Raw genomic sequence first — 20,967 nt, 5'->3', positions numbered from 1 at the left:
GTGCAGCTCCTGGCCTGCCCGCCGGGGCCTTCCCTCTGCTGGGTCACTGATGACGTGGCCGAGGGAAGCCCTGGAAGGCAGGCTGCCGAGCAGCATGTTTAATCCTGCTGTTTAGGTTGGAGGCGGGGGGGGTTGAATCATCATCGAATCAGAGGCGAGGGGAGGGCTGAATCAGCAGTTTCCACATGCTGCCTGCCGCTGACTCTGAAGTCTCTTCGCGGTAGAGGGGAGACTTCCTGGTTAGTGGAAAGCAGCATGTGAGAGTCACTGCCAATACCACAACCTGAAGAAGCAAGCCTTGAAGTACAGGGAAGGAGAGGAAGGATATCTAATGGCACACTAGCTGACATTTACTTCTCACTTCAGCGTGGGAGCATGCTCCACCCTGTCACTTGCGTGCGTCAAGCTTTTTTAAAAGCTTGGAACTAAGCTCACCAGCTGACTCCACACTAGCTGACACTTCCATCTCACTTCGGCGTGAGAGCCTACTCTGCCCTGTCTCTTGGGCGCGTCAAGCTTTTAAAAAGCTTGCGCCTAACAGTTTTTTCTTTGCTGGTGCCTTCTACCCTGCTTTCTCCCGAAATGCTGTTTCACTATGTCTCTGGAACCGGTTAATTCAGTTATTTTTATAATTTTTTTATCTAGCAGTTTCAGATTAATTCCTGTGGTTTCCGTTAATTTCTATCATGAAACCTCCATTTTGGTTCCTCTTTCTCTTTTCATTTTTCAATACTACTCATTGTACGAAATCTATCTCCCCCAGTGTTAGTGAGATCTGCCCTATTCTTAGAATCCCCATACTGGTGCGTGCCAGAAATTACTCTTTTAAAAAATCTCCTCGGGTTGTTAATTATGCTTCTCTAAAGCCTGTACCAATTACCAGCTTGCCCAGTCTTGCCTCTGACTCTCTCACTCCAGTCCCAATACTATATTGCAATGTCAGATCAGCATGTAACAAGACTCAAAGTTGTGGACTAAATAATCTATATCCATTTTCTAGCCTTACTGGCTGTGTGTAGACCGTCCAATTTTACTTTCATTACTTTATTATATTTCTAATCTGTATTCAAGTAGATGTGCTTATTTATAATTTGAAAAATTTGAATAAATAAATAAAAACATGAAATTACCTGAAAAGGGGATGACATTACATTGAATTTAAAATAATAAAATGGGGATGTAAAATAATAAAATGGGGAGAACAGAACACATACAGCTGCAGACATGCTTGCAGAAGGAAAGACTATATAGGGTGCTAAACTGATCAGTGAAGTACTACAGAAGCAGAGTGAAAAATCCGGAGTGGATTCCTTCTGCAGAGCATGCGAGTATGGGGAAATAACCCTATTGTCTAGACAGGGATCTCAAAGTCCCTCCTTGAGGGCCGCAATCCAGTCAGGTTTTCAGGATTTCACCAATGAATATGCACTGAAAGCAGTGCATGCACATAGATCTCATGCATATTCATTGGGGAAATCCTGAAAACCCGACTGGATTGCGGCCCTCAAGGAGGGACTTTGAGACCCAAGGTCTAGAATGTCTCACCTATTGAACTGGAACAAGTTTTAATAAAACAAAAACATAAAACATATATTCTACATATTAGCAAAGGTGGAAACAAGAGACGGCATGGTTAAAAGGTGAAGTGAAAGAGGCTATTAGAGTAAAAAAATCTAATCTACAAATGAAGAAAATAAGAAGAGACTCAAGCACTGGCAATTAGATGCAAAGCATTGATAACGAAAACTAAGAAAGAATATGAAGAGAAACTTGCCAAAGAGGCAAAAACTCATAACAATTATTTTAGGTACATCAGAAGCAGAAAACCTCTGAGTGACCAAGGAGCAAAACGGGTGCTCAGGGAGGATAAAGCCATAGCAGAGAAACTGAATGAATTCTTTGCTACGGTCTTTACGGAAGAGGATGTAAGAGATCTACCTGAAACCGGAAATGGTTTTCAAAGGTGATGATGTGGAGGAACTGAAAGAAATCTCTCTGAATATGGAAGATGTACTGACAAGTTAAAAAGTGATAAATCACCTGGAATGGATGGTATACATCCTAGAACATAAAAAGAACTCAAAAATGAAATTGCTGACCTGCTGTTAGTGATCTGTAACCTGTCACTAAAATCATCTGTAGTACCTGAAGACTGGAAGGTGGCCAATGTTACACTAATTTTTAAAAAGGGTTCCAGGGGGAGTTCTGGGAAATTACAGACCGGTAAGTCTTACTTCAGTGCCAGGCCAAATGGTGGAAACAATTATAAAAATAAAATTGTGGAACACTTAGACATACATGATTTAATGAGACAGAGTCAGCATGGGATCTGCTGAGGGAGATCTTGCTCCACTAATTTGTTTGACTTCTTTGAAGGTGTGAATAAATATGTGGATAAAGGCAAGCCGGTTGATGTAATGTATCTAGATTTTCAGAAAGCTTTTGACAAAGTTCCTCAAGGCCTGCAGGGGATATGGATTGGAGGTCAGGAGTGTCGGATCACTATGTTTGCGGATGACATGATGCTTTTCATTGGTGGGGCCACCCATTCCATCCCTAAAATCATTGAGCTTATTGAGCAGTTTGGCTCTTTTTCAGGTCTTTGTATTAACTTCACTAAATCGGAGGCTATGCTAGTCTCAAATCCATGTGCTTCTTTCCATCATCCAAACTTCCCCTTGTGATGGGTGTGTCAGGAGCTTAAATATCTTGGCATTTACTTGAGCGCCGACTGGAAGAAGGTGTATCAACACAATAAATTGTCTATGTTTAAAGAGTTGTGTCATCACTGGCGGGATCTTCCTCTGTCTTTGTTTGGTAGGGTGGCTTTGGTGAAAATGGTCTTGCTGCCCAAGATACTTTATCCTATGCAAATGCTACCGGTCTGGGTTGCTGCAACCAAAGAGGAATTATATCGCTCATTGATTGGGTCATTTGTCTAGAGGTCTCGGAGAATCCACATTAGTTAAAGAAGCTTACCCAGAACAGGGAGGGGGGTTTGTGTTTACCCGACCTTCAGTTATATAATGTTGCCACCTTGCTGCGTTGGATCCATGAATTACATACTAGGGAAGGGCGTTATGCACTGGTAGGATTGTTGGATGCTTGGACATTCCCTTATGATGCTTTAGATTGTGTTCGGACTTCGAGGACCATAAAGGGGAGGTTTGGGGTGTGGCTTACGCCCTTGGGGAATTGGACGCTGAGCCCTCTTCGCAATAATCCTGAAGGTCGTTAAGGACGATTGTTCTCTCTTTTTATAACTAAAAGACAGTTGAGAAGGACCTCGAGTATTACATTATGGGGAACCCTGGTGTTTGGTGTCCTCATGCTAGTTTTATTGTACATTGTTTTAGCTGGTGATAACTCATCTGTGTTCTTCTTCTTTGGGTTATTGTTCAGTGACTCTGCATAATAGTGCATTATTTGTATTTGGTCTTTCTTAATAAACACTTTCAAACAAAAAAAAAAAGAATGTTATAATGCTTCTGTATCACTTCTTGGTGTGACCTCACCTGGAGTACTGCATTTAATTCTGGTCCTTTATCTCAAGAAAGATTTAGTAGCACTAGAAAAGGTTCAAAGGAGAGCAATCCAAATGATAAAGGGGATAGAACGCCTCTCGTATGAGAAAAAACTAAAAAGATTAGGGCTCTTCAGCTTGGAAAAGAGACAGCTGAGGGGAGATATGATTGAAGTCTACAAAATCCTGAGCAGAATGGAATGGGTACAAGTGGATCAATTTTTCACTTCGTCAAAAATTACAAAGACTAGGGGATACTCAAAATTACAGGGAAATACTTTTAAAACCAGCAGGAGTAAATAATTTTTCACTTAAGAGAATAGTTAAGCTCTGGAATGCCTTGTGGTTGTGGTAAGAGCGGATAGCATAGCTGGTTTTAAGAAAAGTTTGGACAATTTCCTGGAGGAAAAGTCTATAGTCTATTATTGAGAAAGACATGGGGCAAGCTACTGCTTGCCCTGGATCAGTAGCATGGAATGTTGCTACTTTTTGGGGTTTTGCCAGGTACTAGTGACCTGGTTTGGCCACCGTGAGAACAGGCTGCTGGGATTGATGGACCATGGGTCTGACCCAGGATGGCTATTCTTATATTCTTTGGGTGTTGTACTTCTGAGTTAGGTGTTGGACACTAGGCAGGCTAAGGGAACAGTTACAGCTTGTCTGGGGCCTACATCAAGACAATACACTAAAACCTTCCGTCAAGGTGTGGCGGTGGCCAAAAAAGCAAACAGGATGCTAGGAACTATTAGGAAAGGGATAGTAAATAAGACCAAGATTATTATAATACCTCTGTATCACTCAATGGTGCTACCTCACCTTGAGTATTGCTGTATTACTTAGGTTTAAAAGCAATAGCTAATTTTTTGTTGTCTTCCTCGTTCCTTTTTTTTGTGCTGCTTTCAGTGTATAGCTACACATGTCCTCAGTTTAGTGGGAACAGTTCTAATGGTGGATTGAGACAAATTTTATAATTTGTATCCCAACTTTGGCCCCTGCTGCTTGCAAAGGGTGAGACTGTAAGTCAGGCTTTTTGTGCCCTTCAACTTCTTCACCCCAAGTCAGTGTCTTCTTAGCTTACCCCATAAACCAGCCCTGAAAAAGTCTGACAAACAAGGATAGCAGTTATTTCTGGGTGTCGTAGCTACTTGTCTATCTATTAATTTAATCCTTGCTAAATAACTTACTTTGCAATGACTGAATCAGCTGTTGAATGCACTTCCACACCTTTGGACAAGGAAGGCAAGTCCTGGACAGCTTCTGATGAAGGCTCACAGAGTCTGGCCTTCCACTTCTCCTTGACCTTTTGGGACAATCCCTCTGGGGTCTCAGGGGAGTTGGCTTCAGTTGAAGGCCATGACTCTTCAAAGGTGTTAGAAGAATCTGTGTCAGTGGTCTTGATGATCAGGTGGTTGGAATCTTGCAGAAATTTGAGATCAGTGGGGCTAAGAGCATCAAATATCAAAGGGGTATGCTGCAGTCGAACTGGGCTTAGCACCTGATGAAGAGGAAGCAAATCAAAACAAATATGGAACATAAAAAGTGAGCTTGTTATTACAAACTCCCTGATCTAATCAACTATTCCCCTCCCACCCCAACACTTATTCTTTTACACTCAAACTGAGCGGAGAGACAAATTAAGGGGCCACCTTTTAAACTAATCAATCATTGTGCCAAATATGATACTCTTAAAACAGGGCTATCTAATGCTAGTTCTCAAAAGATCAAAGGCAGAGCTAGTTTCAAGACAGGTAGAGAAACTTTCAAAAGTTACATTTTTATATTTTGGCTACGCTGATAAACCAGACCTGCCTGTAACGAACACACTTGCCATAAAGCATCTCTCATTTCTTCACTTGACAGGTCCTTGTGCCCTGAAGCATGAGTAGAGTATTAAAAAAGGACAAACATCTGTTTTACTACTTGGGATCTAGCTAGGTACTTGGGGTCTGGGGTGGATACTGTTGGAGACAGGATATTGGGCTTGATGGACCTTTGGTCTGTCCTAGAGAGTTGCGCGGGGACAGAAATCCCACCCGTCCCCACCCGTCCCCGTGAGGAATCCCTCCATCCCCACCCGTCCCCGCGAGGAATCCCCTCCGTCCCCACCCGTCCCCGCGAGGAATCCCCTCCATCCCCGCCCGTCCCTATAAACTTCAGAAATAGTTATTTCATTTAATTATGCTACTGAATTAAAGGCTCTGGTAGAAACCCATTTACAAATAAGCAAAAAGACTTTATTAATTTGAAAATATTAATTGGGAAGAATACATACTTTGTAAACGGGTTTCTACCAGAGCCTCTAATGTTTATAAATTTTTATCAACACAACTAATATACTACTTTATCCTGAAGCAAAAAAAAAAAAAAAAAAAAGAAATAGAATTCTTTTCCTACCTTTGTTGCCTGGTTTCTGCTTTCCTCATGTTCTCATTCAATTCCTTCCATCCACTGTCTCTCTTCCTTCTGCATCTTCCATTTGCTCTGTTACTGTGCCTCTCCCTTTCTTCCCCCTTCCAAATTGGTCTGGCACCCATCTTGTTCTCTCCGCTCCCCCCATAGTCTGGCATCTGTCCTCTTCCCTGCCAGCGTCTCTCTCTTCCTCATTTCCTTTCAGTGTCCTTCTCCCCCCCATCTTCCCCATGTCCTTTCAGCGTCCTTCTCCCTCTCTGTCTTCCCCATGGCCTTTCAGCGTACTTCTCCACCCCTTTGTCTTCCCCATGTGCTTTCAGCATCCTTCTCCCCCCTCTGTCTTCCACAAGTGCTTTCAGAGTCCTTCCCCCCCACCCCGCCCTTCCCATTGCCTTTCAGCGTCCTTCTCCACCCCTTTGTATTCCCCCATGTGCTTTCAGCGTCCTTCTCCCTCCTCTGTCTTCAAGTGCTTTCAGAGTCCTTCCCCCCCCTCCTGTCTTCACCATGGCCTTTCAGCGTCCTTCTCCCCCCTCCTTCTCTACCGCCCCGGTTGCAGCACAGCCGGCCAGGTCCCCTTACTTTTGTGGCACTTCCCCGACCGACCGATAACAGCCCGGGTCCGACAAACCTCCCTGCCCTTAACCGCGAATCTAAATTACCTTCTTACAGCTGCTGTAAGAAGGTAATTTAGATTCGCGGCTACAGGGCAGGGAGGATTGTCGGACCCGGGCTGTTATCGGTCGGTCGGGGAAGTGCCACAAAAGTAAGGGGACCTGGCCGGCTGTGCTGCAACCGGGGCGGGGCGGACCGCCCCCCTCCCTTGGTAGCCACTCGAACCGCGAGGCTACTCTCCTTCTCCTTACCTGCCCTGCCTGCAGCACAGAGCCGAACGGAAGTCTTCCCGACGTCAGCGCTGACGTCGGAGGGAGGGAGGGCTTTGTTTAAGCCACTGAGTCCCACCTTCCGATGTTAACTTCCGGTTTCGCAGGAAGATTTCAACTGGCTGGTAGGCCACTTCGGGAGGCATGAAGGGGTTGACATAGGAGTGTCGTGGGTTTGTTGTGTTTGGGGGTTTTGCCACCTACACTTACACTCTCAAGTAGGTGGCAAGGGTTGACACCCAGTTGTGCAAAGGATGTCCAACACTGCATTACATCGAAATAGCAAGGGGACATGTTTTGGCCAGGAAAAGGAAGGGCCTGAAATCTGGGTGTCCAACAGCGATTACTGAAGGTATTTGGAACATCCAGGTTACAGAAAATTGCACTGATTGAGCAGCAGTCCACTGGAGGGATTAAAGCATGATACTTCATTAATCCCCAATGGTTGCTGTCCCCCTCTTCCCCTAAAAGTGAAACCAGAAGGGAATACCAGATTATGACAGCTTCAGGTACTATTGGCATGCTTAACAGAGAAAGAAGAAGGTCCGAGGATTAGCCTACTGGTTAGTGCAATAGACTGAAAACCAAGGGACCTAAAGTTCAAATCTCACTTCAAAAAAATGTCTACTATACCCAAATAGAAACATGATGCAGATAAAGGCAAAATGGCCCATCTAGTCTGCCCATCCGCAGTAACCATTATCTCTTTCTATCTCCGAGAGATCACACGTGCCTATATATAAACATGTGCCTATATATAAACACCTTCAAGCCTGAAGTCTATTGAAGTGGTGTACATTCAGGTTCAGTAATTTTCCATTTCTGGAGGGCTCTCAATTACAAAAACATAGCAAAAGTGGGATTTGAACCAGAATCCCTTGGTTTATGATTCACTGCACTAACCACTAGGCTGACCCTCTGCTCTGTATGGATATACCAAAATCTGCAATCTATTTAGAGTAGATACCCAGGATGGTGTGAATAACATGAAGACAGACCTGGTGAAGCTTGAAGAATGGTCTGAAATTTGGCAGCTAAAATTTAATGCTAAGAAATGCAAGGCCATGCATTTGGGCTGCAAAAACCTGAGGGAATGGTACAGTTTAGGGGGTGAAAAACTTAAGTGCATGACAGAAGAGCGGGATTTGGGTGTGATTGTAGGTGATGATCTTAAGGTGGCCAAACAGGTTGAAAAGGTGACAGCGAAAGTTAGAAGGATGCTAGGTTGCATAGGGAGAGGTATGGCCAGTAGGAAAAGGAGGTATTGATTCCACTGTATAAGACTCTGGCGAGACCTCATTTAGAATATATTCAAATATATTTATTGAGCTCAACAATAGTAAGTAACAAGCAAAACAAACAAGCTCAGTATTTTAAATAACAAAATCTATGCCTATGAATAACCCAACACAACCCACTCCCCAAAATAAATAAATAACCCCCCTCCCTCCAGGGTCCCCCTTCCAAATACATTTCAACCCAGAAAAGTTCAACCAGATAACTACATAAAATAAAGGAAAACAAAATAAAGGAATTCAACAATTTAGCAAGCGGCTTCGGGCCAATGGAGTCACTGTTGTCCAGAAAGGTTCCCAAGTCCATTGAAAAATCCGGCCTGGAAGAGTAGAAAAATCCAACACATCCCTCCTTTCCCACATCAAAAGGGTAATCATCTGACATCTCCAAAAAGAATAATCAGGAGCTGTATCTTCAAGCCAATGAATCAAAATACATTTCAGGGCCACCACGACAGTCCATTTCAGAAAAACAGTAGCACCCCTCAGTCGAGGAAAAAAATGAGGAACAATCCCAAATAATAGCAAAGAAGAACGACGAATGGATATTTTCCAAATGCGCTCCACAAAGACAAAAACAGCATTCCAAAAAACTTGAACAACAGGGCAAGTCCAAAACATGTGTCCCAAACTCGCTTCAGAAGCCTGGCATCTCAAACAGGCTGCATTTTCACGAAAGTGAGATAGATATGCCCTCTTCGGAGAAATATACAATCGGAAAACCAACTTATATTGTTGTTCCCAAAAAGTAGTATATTTCCGAAAGGCTGACAATCGACGAACAGCCTGTGAAAGTACATCTTCCGGCAAATTTACAGCAAGATCACGAACCCAGGCTTCCCGTAAATGGGCATGGTCAAACAAGGGGGGGACTCATCTCTCAAATGGCGATGATGAAATTTAAGGGGAACTGGAAGTTGAGAACCAATAGTAAAAGCTGTGGAAAGCAGTTCTTGACAAGAGGCAGTCAAAGAACTAGAGGGCAAAGAAAAAACATAGTGATGAATTTGCATATAAGCAAACTAATCAATGAAGGAAAAAACAAACTCCTCCTGCAACTGTGCGAAAGATTTAATTTTCCCATCATCATCAACCAACTGAAAAATATATTGAATCTCCCTTGTCTCCCACCGAGCAAAACTCGGACCATATATCCCCGGCAAGAAGGAGCTATTAAAACGAATAGGCAAAAAGGGAGTCACGGAAGCAGAAATAGAATGAAATTTACAGACCCAGTGCCAAACCTTCCGCAAGGGACGGTGAAGCACTTTCATAGTGAGAGACTCAGGCACAAAAGAAGGAAGAGAATGAAAATAAGCACTAAAGTGAGTAGAGCAAAAACAAAAAAGTTCTAAAGCAGTGTTAGTGAACATTGAAGTACCCCTAAAAAAATCATTAATATGTCGCATGCCACAACCCACAGTCAAATAACGAAGATTCAATAAACCTAATCCACCCCGTGAACACGGAGTTGCGGCCCTCATATAAGGTAAACGAGGACGCTTCCCGACCAAAGAAACCTCTGAACCAAACATATCAGTCTTCTCTCATCCCTAAAAGACAAATAAAGAGGAAGGACCTGAAAAATATATAACCAACAGGGAACAATAAGCATGTTGTAAAGATGTACCCGACCTAAAAGAAAAAAGGGAAGACTTCCCCAAAGATGTAATTTGTTTTGAAGAGCCTGAAACAGCGGTTCCACATTCAAGCGATACAAATGAGATAAATCCTGTGGAATAAAAACCCCCAAGTATTTCAAGGTAGAGTCCGCCCAACGAAGAGGAAATTCACCCCTCCACTTGGAACGCAACTCAGAGGGAATTGGCATGACCAAAGACTTATCCAAATTAAGAGACAGACCAGAATAAAAACCAAATTCGGAAATAAGATCTAATGCTATCGGTAAAGATTCTTCAGGCCTAGTAAGAACCAAAAACATATCATCCGCAAATGCCAACGTTTTCAACTCAATTCCATCAATATTAAGACCCCGTACATTCGCAAAACCACGAAGAGTACACAGCAAAGGTTCTAAAAAAAGAAGAAACAGTAAAGGGGTGAGAGGGCAACCCTGCCTGGTGCCACGAAGAATAAGAAAAGAATCCGTACGAGTCCCATTGACAAGAAGCGAAGCCCATGGATTAGAATAAAGAGAACGAATAGCATCAAGATAAAACCCTTCCAACCCAATATATTCAAGAGTACGAAACAAGAAGGACCAATATACATTATCAAACGCCTTAGAAGCGTCAAGACTAACAAACAAAGCTGGAATCCGATATGAATGACAATGGGCAAGTGCAAAGATAACCTTATGAACATTACGGACAGATTGACGCCCCCGAACAAACCCAACTTGATCTTCATGAATAAGCTCAGAGAGATGAGGAGCAAGACGATTAGCGAACATACGAGCAAAAAGCTTAAGATCTACATTAATCAAGGATATAGGACGATAGGATTCCGGGGAATCAGTCTCCTTACCAGGTTTCAACAGCAAGGATATAAGAGCCTCATTAGCATAACACGGAAAGGAGCCCTGAGCAACAGCTGCATTAAAATAAGCCAACAAAGGACCACATAAATGAGGGGAGAGAAGACGATAAAAGTCCTAAAAACCCATCTGAGCCTGGGGCTCTATCAGAATGAAGAGCTTTAATAGCAGATTCTAATTCAGCTGCACGAAAAGAGTTATTAAGAGAAAACACAATATCATCCGACAAACGAGGAAGACCAGAAGACTGAAGATAATCCATCAATAAGTCCGGGGAAGCATCCACAGGAGCGGCATACAACCGACCAAAAAAATCAAAAAGCTCTTTAGAAATATCAGCTATTTTAGTCGCCACTCCCCCATTCGAGGTCCGGAGAGATAAAATCGGTTTCCTTGTAGTCTCAGCTTTAACTAAGTGTGCCATGAGACGTCCTGGCTTATTGCCAAATCATTGAAAGCGGTGCTTATAAAAAGCCAGCCGTCGTTGGGAACGAGAATGAAATAACGAATTAAGCGCCTCCTGAGTGGATAAATAACTTTCACGAGTCTCCCGTGAAGGATGCAATTGAAAAGATCATTTAGCCACACGCAAAGCTCGTTCTAAATTAATAATTCCCAGATTAATACGCTTATTACGAGCATTCAAGAAGGAGATAATATGTCCTCGAATTACTGCCTTTCCTGCCTCCCAAAACAAAATCGGATTTTCCAAATGAGCAGCATTAGTGGAAGAATAAACTTCCCAGAGTCTGCAAAAAGGTTTGAAAGTCCTTATCTTTAGCAAGATAAGCAGGGAATCTCCAAAACGAAGTCCGAATATAATCAGAATTCAAAGAAATATCTACCCAAATCGGAGTATGATCTGAAATATTCAATGGACCAATCTCCGCCGACTTAACATAAGGAAACAATGTCGAAGACAGAAAAATATGATCTATCCGGGACCAAGTTCCATGGGCCCGAGAAAGATGTGTATAATCACGAACTTCAGGATGTAAAAGACGCCAGGGATCTATCACAGAAAGAGTCTCACAAAAATCAGAAAGAAGGCGACCCTTAGCCCCCAAAGAATTACCAGAAGTACCAGACTTATCCAAGTCTGGTCTCATAACCAAATTAAAGTCACCCAAAAGAATAAGCGGGTCCCCTGAAAATCGAAAACAAAGCCGAAGCAATCGTTGGAGAAAAACGGTTTCCCCTAAATTAGGGCCATAAGCCACAAGCAGGAGATAAGATCTAGCATCCAAAGTAAGACGTAAAAGCAAGGATCTTCCATCCGGAGCCTTGTCTAAAATCTTCACCCCAAAAGGTGAAGACTTGCGAATCAACACTGCAACCCCACCATGACGACCCGGAGAAGAAGCAAAATAAACCTCACCCACCCAAGAGCGAGCCAATTTAAGATGTTCCTCAACAGTCAGACAGGTTTCCTGTAAGCAAGCAATATCCGAACGATAACGCTGCAAAGCAGCCAAAATTTTGATCGCTTAATCGGAGACGTAATTCCCCCCACATTCCAAGAGGTTAGTCTAAAAGAAGTACTCAAGTCGGAAAATCAGAAGAGATACACCGTAGATAAAGCAACAAGAAAAGAATAAAACCACCCCAGGGGCCCAGCCTCCCCCCAGAGCAGTAAGCCCACAACAACAGTAGTACCTGGTAAATAAAATATGAATAAAATGAACACAGAAAAAACATTACATTCCCACAGAAGGAGGACCCCCCACCCAAGTCACCCTTCCTCAACTCCCCTCCCCTTCCACCCAACCACCCACCCCTTCCACCCAATCAACCCAAATACAAACACACACCCCAGTCTATAGACGTGGAGTAATAAGAAGTCACAAAGATGTAAACAAGACCCCCAGTCTCCTCCATCCCCACCCAAATCACCCTTCCCAAACTCCCCTCCCCTCCCACCCACCCCAATCCCCCCCAAAAATCCCCACAACCCAAACATAAACACACACCCCAGTCTATAGACGTGGAGTGAGATGAAGCCACAAAGATGTAAACTGGACCCCCCGACCCCCCCATCTCCCCACCCAAAGGCACATAAAACACACTCACACACATGCACTCAAAACAATCAGAGAGACCAAAGAACCAAGGCCCAATTTTACCTTCAAGATATACCCTCACCCTCTCCTCTCTCACACACACATGGGCCCCATAACCAGTTCCTACTCAAAACCCTAATGTAACACAAGATCCCCACACACACAAATAGATATCCCCAAACAGACCAAACTAACCACCACCACCCATAAACAACCACCAGCAACCACCCATAAGCCACCACACACAAGCAACCACAAACACCCACAGTCAGCCATCATCCACAAGCAACCACCCGCAAACAATGAATATAATAAGAAGAAATCACATTCACCACCAGAAGATCTCACAATCAAAAGTAGTGTGACCCGACCATCAACCCAACACCCACCCACTAGCAACCACCCACAAGCAACCATCCACAAACAACCAATCACACAAACAACCAAGAAACCACAAACACCCCAGACAAACACCACACCCCATGAGTGAAAGATTCTCAGAAGACCTCACAGACAAAAGTAGCCCACCCAAAAAAAACAAAACTATAGAAAGACCCATAATTAAATAGGGCCTATAAACAAGAACAATATATAAAGCTGAACAAGTCACAATGCAATGTACAGTAATAAACAAGAAGCTCCACAACTCTTCCAGCAATATCAGGTGGCCGAGGAAGGTCCAGACTCCCCTGGTAAACCATCCAAATACACCTGGGCCTCCTCTGCAGATGTAAAACTTTTCCACCCCATCGAAGTCCAAATCTTCAACAGCTCAGGATATAACAACTGGAAGCGATGTTTCCGATCAAAGAGCGCTGAGCAAACCCGTGAGAAGCGACGCCTTCGTTCCTGAAGTGCAGGTGAATAATCTTGAAATAAACGAACTGGAGTGCCATCATAAGTGAGAGTATTTCGTTTCTGGCGGTAATGTTTCATCAATTCTTGTTTGTGCGCCGAGTTGTGTACCTTGAAAATAATTACTCATGCCCTGGTGTAATCATCAACGCGTCTCCCTAAACGATGAGCCCGATCCAAGCACAGAGGCCCCATACCATCAGGAAGTGGCAGTTCAGCATGAAGCCAAGTCTCCAGAGTAGCAAGCAGACGAGATTCAGGCACTGTTTCCGGCAAGCCAATTAATCTTAAATTATCCCGTCTCGAGCGATTCTCAAGATCTTCAATTTTGTCTGCTTGCCTCTGAAGTTGATCCTTCATTGACTTTATATCTGTCTCTGAGGCTATATGCGCTTCCTGCCACACGGGTCTCCAGCTCACTCGTTCGCCGCATCATCTCCGATAGCAAAGTTTCTAGTGTAGACAATTGGCCGGAGAGCTGATCAAAACGCCCATCCAACGCCCGTACAACAGAGGCTGAGAGCGCCTCAATGTGACCGGCTGAAAGCGGAAGCTCAGAGCCCGGCTCGACCGTTGCAGCTGCCATTTTAAAATCAGGCCGTACCGATCTTGTGTCCCGATCCTTGGCTCCACGAGTCTTTTTGTTACCCGCTGCAGGACTACTGGGTTGTAAAAAACGATCCATGACTGGCAAACAACTCAAAGGGTGAAACACAGGGAGAACAAGAGATGCCTTGTTTAACACATTACTTGACTCCTGCCAGTCTTATAATAGTAAAATTCCTCTTCAGGTGAAAGATGATGAATAACAGATACTATCCCCTATTGCTATAACGCCAAGCACACAACCCACCTGTCATCAACGTTAAAACAGAGTCCATACTAAACTGAACATTTCCGTTATAGCCACCATTTTGAAATCAGGCTGTGATGATCCTGTGTCTCGATCCCTGGTTTCACAAGTTCTATCCTTCAGAGCTGCCAGGCCACAGAAAACAGTCCAGGAACCGCACCGATGACAGGCAAATTATTTAAAGCAAACATTTTTACTTAATGAAAACACAGAGCCTGCACCGCGCTAACTGTCACCGCTGAAGCCGCCCCCTCAAAATCAGGCCGTGCCGATCGTGTATTCCGATCCTCAGGTTCAAATCCTCAGGGCTGTCAGGCTGCAAAAACGATCCGAAAACGGCGCTGAAACTGTCAAGCCACAGAAAACAGTCCAAGAACCGCGCCGATGACAGATGACAGGCAAGTTAACCAAAGCCGCCCTCCTAAAATCAGGCCGTGCCGTTCATGTACTTTGATCCTCAGTTTCAAATCCTCAGGACTGTCAAGCTGCAAAAACGATCCGAAAACCGCGCTGATGACAGGCAAGCTATTCCTTCTAAAAAGTTTCAATGGGTGAGGAATAGGGGGGGGACAAGAGGTCCGGAGCTCAGGCAGACACGTCCTGCCCAGCTTAACACATCACGTGACCTCCACCTCATTTAGAATATTGTGTACAATTCTGGAGGCCACACCTTCAAAACAATATAAAAAGGATGGAGTCAGTCCAGAGGAAGGCGAATGGGGACAGACTTAAAGATTTCAATCTGTATACTTTGGAGGAAAGGCGGGAGAGGGGAGATATGATAGAGATGTTTAAATACCTATGTGATGTAAATGCGCATGATTCGAGTTTTTTTCATTTGAAAGGAAGCTCTGGAATGAGGGCATAGGATGAAGTTAAGAGGTGATAGGCTCAGGAGTAATCCAAGGAAACAGAAACAGTGGTAGATGCGTGTTTTTACAGAAACAGTGGTAGATGCGTGGAACAGTCTTCCAGAAGAAGTGATAGAGATAGAAACTATGTCTGAATTCAAGAAGGCGTGGGATAGGCACGTGGGATCTCTTAGAGAGAGGAAGAGATAATGGTTACTGTGGATGGGCAGACTTGATGGAACATTTGGCCTTTATCTGAGAACATAAGAATAGCTTTTCTGGGTCAAGCCCATAGCCCGTTCTCATGGTGGCCAATCCAGGTCACTAGTACCTGGACATTGACTTCTGAGGCATTTTTTCTCCCAACATTTGGACTGTTAGGGTTTGAAGCTTTTGTGATGCTAAAGGAGTTTGCTTTGTTAGGCAACAGTTTCCTCTTTTCTTTATATACGAGTAAGATTGTATTAACTGTTGTAATTGAAGTTACCCATTATTGTACTGTTGTCCAATTTGCCAGATCTCTGTGAACATTTCTTCATTGTCTATTCTGTCCGGGGGTGGTAAAGATGATAATATAGCCCTACCTGTATATTTCTTCCTTCACAGATGGAATTTCTATACATATGGATTCCACACTGCTATCTATATCAGGCAGAATGTGTATTTTGTTTGATTCAATTCCCTCTTTATTATATAGTGCAATCTCCCCTCAAATTCGATCTACTTTATCATTGCGATAGTATACTGTAACTCTTCCATATTATTTTCCAGGTTTCTGACATTTATATATAGACACTTCAAATTGTGTTTTACCTTTGCATTTGCAGACTGCTGGGAAACTGACATGGATAATTTGCATCCATTACTCTGCCTTCCTCAAACACTCCTGCCTTTCTTTCTTCATTTTTGAAACCTCTCTAAATATCCTTTTTCCATAGTATCCTTCAATGATACTCCACATCAACCATCTGCTTCTGGGTAACTGTTGGCTTTCCCCCCCCCCAATCTTAGTTTAAAAGCTGCCCTATCTCCTTTTTTAAATATTAGCACCAGCAGCCTGGTCCCATTCAAGTTAAGGTGGAATCCATCCTTTTGAAAGAGGCTCCCCCTTTCCCAGAAGATGCCCATATCCTAAAAATCTTAGATCAATATCTTCCTCTATTACACAATCTCTTTTCTTCTTCCAACACAAATCACACCCCAAACTCCTAAGTCTGGCTCCATGTAATCGCTTCCTTTCCTGGGTGAAGAACCCCTCCAAAGGATCGCAAGACACCAAAGTCACCGAAAAAAAACAAACTTCAGCGAAAAAAAATAATAGAAGAAACAAATTCCTCAGCAAAATTTGAGAAGAAAAAAAGTGTGGATTTCTGCAATATCTGGTTCATGATTGAATACAATGTGTATGTAATCCGGAGGGAATAGAACAGAAATTAGAATTTCAAGAAACTCTGTCCTTGAAACACATTGGGATCCTTTTACTAACGCGCGCTAAACGCTAACGGTCCATTATAGTCTATGGACACATTAGCATTTACTGCATGCTAATATTTAGCACATGCCAAAACGGCTAGCGTGCCTTAGTAAAAGGACCCCATTGTGGAAACATCATTCTTTAGATAAAACCTCTTTCAGATGAGGATGTTTCCCCATTTGATTTTCTTATTCTATAACATTGAAACTAATAATACAACTCTAAGCTCTCTATTTTTCTATGGTGAAATTCAGTGGTGTTGTTCAGGAAATATGAAGATTCCTTAACTGTAAATATAAACATAAATGGTCCAGACTAGATAATTGACTATGTCACACTCTGTTAATAACCCACTGTAATATTTTAATATGACTACTCATGTGCTTAGTTATACATAATGCTGGAAATTGTTTTTCTGTTATTCTCATATTTGTGTCTCTGAAAGATCAATTTTAGCTCTTTATATCACTGTAACTTGTTACCTGGATCGGGGGAGCCTTAGACACCAGGGAATTTTTTTTTTTCATTAACTTATGGCGGTAGAGGGGATTTCACTAAGAACTGGAGGTTCGGGTCAAGGAGGGCATGGGAAGAGTTAATGATATGTTTATTTAAATGTATTCATTCCTGTCAATGTCTGCGCCAGTCATTATTCAGGCTCTAAAAAGAAGGGTAACATTTAGCAATGAGCTGCACATTACTGTCATGCTTTTAATGAGACAGTAATTGTATGCTCATTGTTTATACAGTATGTCACATTATTTTGGCAATTGATGATTTTGTGGTAAACAAAAAAAGTTACGGCTCTACCACAAGGCTTTCTGCTTTGGTCACCCCCTCCTCCCCAGAGAGTTATCAGCTCAGGAACAATTGAGACAATGGGTCCTAGGTGGCTGGTTAGTATCTCATTTGAGTTTGGAAAAGCAGTTGCATAGTTCTTTTCTCTATTTCTCTTACTGTTTGCTTTTGCTCAGGGGTCAGCTGTTGAGCCTCTGAAGGATGGTAGTGGATTCTAGTTCTTCTTAGCTCTGGGAAGGGGTCCCCTTGGTTAGAGAATATAGCTGTACTGAAGAGAAAATGAACAGGGGGATTCAACACCCATTAATAGTGATATGCAGTCAATTGTTCAACTATTATCATATTCTCAACAGTCAAATGAACTAGCCTCAGGCTACAGAGCCTAGGAATTTTCACAGGGAGAAAAATGAGACTGCAATTAGCTGTGACTTATCAATCTTTCACATTCAACACCAAGACATACCAGTTTCAGACAATGAGGTGGCAATATTGTTTAATTATTATTTCTAGTAGTCCATACCTGGAATTCATGTCTGCCCAATTAGCTGGAATTTCTTGATTTTGAGCTGAAGGTATCTTTCTTCTTTTCCTTTCTGAGAGCCAGAATCAGCATCTCTAGCTACCACTAAATCAAACAAAGCATATTACAGAAGAACTATTTCAGAAGCAAAAATGGTTTTAAGTTTCATAATCATTAAAATAAACATGCTCTATAGGTTCACTATCCAGCTAACACTTCTGACCTTAAAGACGTCAACAAATTTTGTCGATGGACTCTCATATGTAATCAAGAACAATACCATTATAAATCATTTCATCATAAGAATGTACCAGTAGGTCACAAATACATGGCAGGATGCCAAAATGTTGCAAGATTCTATGCTACTTGCTCCAAGGGATAAGTAACAGATTTCTCTACTACTACTATTTATCATTTCTATAGCACTGAAAAATATATGCAGTGCTGTACAATCAACACACAATAGATGGTCCCCTACTCAGAAGAGCTTACAATCTAGGTCAGGGGTGGCCAAACTTTTTGACCCAAGGGCCACAATGGGTTCTTAAATTTGACAGAGGGGCCGGGTGATGGGGGAGGCATGACGGGGGGGGGGGGGGGGTCTGATGCTGCAGGACGAAAAAGGCACTCCCGCGGCTGCCAGTTGCTGAATCCTCACAAATTTTCTTTTTGCGTATTGTGCCTCCCTCCTATGTCCTTGGTGCCCCTTCCTATATCCTTGGTGCCCCAGTGCCTCCTTCCTATGTCCTTGGTGCCCCAGTGCCTCCTTCCTATGCCCCCAATGCCTCCTTCCTATGTCCTTAGTACCCCACTGCCTCCTTCCTATATCCTTAATGTCCCCTTCCTCCCTCTCCCAAGCCGACCTGCACCAGCTGCATTTAATTATTTCCCGCCACCCCCCGAAGCTGTGCCGGAGCCTGCCTGCCCCCAAGCCGACCTGCCACCGATTCCTCCTCCCCCCCTCCCAGTCCGGCACCCGCACGTCTGCTATATTTACTTACAGCCCCGCTGGTGCTGCAACAAAGGGAAGGGCCAGGCGCGTACACACAAGCCTTCTCCCAACGTCAATTCTGACGTAGGAGAGAAGATGGGCCAGCCAATCCCAGACTTTCTCTCCAACATCAGAATTGACATAGGGAGAAGGCTTGTGGGTACGCGCCTGGTCCTTTCCTTCGTTGTGGCATCAGCGGGGCTGCTAGTAAAAATAGTGGGCGAGCGGTGGCGGCGAGCAGACGGAGGGGCAGCCTGTGTACCACGTGTTTAGAAACCCTGCCTTACACTGCAGACAAGGGCAAACTACAGCCGCCTCTGACGCCGTGGGCCAGGTTAAAAAGCTAAATGGGCTGGATTTGGCCCACGGGCTATAGTTTGACCATGTCTGATCTAAGTCTACCTTAATACCATTTTTTGGGCTTTTCTTCCAAGAATTTAACCAAACCTTTTTAAAACCTGGCTACACCAATTGTTTTTACCATATCCTCAGGCAATATGTTCCAGAGCTTAACTGTGTCATGAATGGAAAAAAAAATGTAGTCAGTTTGGTTTCAAATGTACTCCTTAGTAACTTCATGGTGTGTCTCCTAATCTTATATATTTTTTGAAAGCATAGATAATAATAGTAGTATAGTTATATAAAAATATGACAGCAGATATTTGGGTCATTCCATGTCAAGTGGTCTAATTTTAGAAAAGTGCCCCCACCTTACCATCACAGATTTTGATGAAACTTTCTTTGTATGCTGAATTTTATATGACCCAAACAAACTCTGGTAAAGTTTAAGAACCACCGTTACGGATGTTTTTGGCTTTATCATTGTATTAAGAACATAAGAAGTTGCCTCCGCTGGTTCATCGTGCCCAGCAGTCCGCACCCGCGGCGGCCCATCAGGTCCATGACCTTTTAGGTGGTCCCTGACTTTTCCTATAATCTATCTCTATTTCTATCTGTACCCCTCAATCCCCTTATCCTTCAGGAATTTATCTAAACCTTCCTTGAACCCCCGTAGCGTGCACAATCTCCAGGAGCGCGTTCCATGTGTCCACCACCCTCTGAGTAAAGAAGAACTTCCTAGCATTTGTTCTAAACCTGTCCCCTTTCAATTTCTCCGAGTGCCTCCTTGTACTTGTGGTTCCCCACAGTCAGAAGAATCTGTCCCTGTCTACCTTCTCTATGCCTTTCAGGATTTTGAAGGTTTCTATCATGTCTCCTCTAAGTCTCCACTTTTCCAGGGAGAATAGCCCCAGCTTTTCCAACCTGTCAGCGTACAAAAAGTTTTCCATACCTCTTACCAATTTAGTTGCTCTTCTCTGGACTCCCTCAAGTATCGCCATGTCCTTTTTGAGGTACGGCGACCAGTGGACGCAGTACTCCAGATGCGGGCGCACCATTGCACGATACAGCGGCATGATGACTTCCTTCGTGTAAAATTTCAAACAATGAGGTGGCAATATTGTTTAATTATTATATCTAGTAGTCCATACCTGGAATTCATGTCTGCCCAATTAGCTGAGGAAGATGAGTGTTCCAAATAAGAACAAAACCTACCACTTTCATGATGAATGGGAAATCGACTACTTCTTCATCATGGTGAAAGACAAGTGTTATTGTCTAATTTGTAACACCCCAGTATCCTTGCCCAAAAAGGGTAAACTGGAACGTCATTATAAGGCTCTGCTTAGCAATACATTTGATGCTGATTTTCCACCCAAAAGTAAAATTCGTAAACTGAAGCTCAAAGAACTTAAATCGAAATTGGTTACTCAGCAACAGTTGTTGGTGAAGCCAAGGTCACATTTGGTCAATGCAACCATAGCATCCTTCAAGGTCAGCAACCTGATCACAAAGAAACGCAAAACCTTTCACTGAAGGGGAATTTGTAAAAGATTGTTTTCTTGAAGCAGCTGACAATCTTTTTGAAAGATTTAAAAATAAGAAAGAGATCATAGCTGCT

At 43.2% G+C, this 20,967-nt stretch overlaps 1 protein-coding gene across 6 annotated transcripts in view; it reads right to left on the bottom strand.

Annotated features, from left to right (window-relative positions):
• The window catches only part of ARHGAP33 (Rho GTPase activating protein 33), a 251,481-nt gene that overhangs the window by 225,795 nt on the left and 4,719 nt on the right, over positions 1-20,967 (bottom strand). For 2 of the 6 annotated variants that reach the window (XM_033962514.1, XM_033962513.1), the window contains exons 2-4: positions 18,017-18,121; positions 17,656-17,764; positions 4,708-5,018 (exon numbers count right to left, since the gene is read on the bottom strand). In XM_033962514.1, the coding sequence (XP_033818405.1) occupies positions 4,708-5,018; positions 17,656-17,764; positions 18,017-18,027 (431 nt within the window). In that variant the 5' untranslated portion in view covers positions 18,028-18,121. Of the gene's footprint in view, positions 1-4,707; positions 5,019-17,655; positions 17,765-18,016; positions 18,122-20,497; positions 20,534-20,967 lie in introns of those variants that run through there. The other 4 variants (XM_033962518.1, XM_033962516.1, XM_033962515.1 and 1 more) reach the window with 3 other exon arrangements.

The sequence above is a fragment of the Geotrypetes seraphini genome, chromosome 11 (genome assembly GCF_902459505.1).
Source record: "Geotrypetes seraphini chromosome 11, aGeoSer1.1, whole genome shotgun sequence".
In the NCBI taxonomy this organism is placed as follows: Eukaryota; Metazoa; Chordata; class Amphibia; order Gymnophiona; family Dermophiidae; genus Geotrypetes; species Geotrypetes seraphini.
Note: the sequence above shows the minus strand (reverse complement) of the source record. Positions and strands in the feature narration are given on the sequence as shown.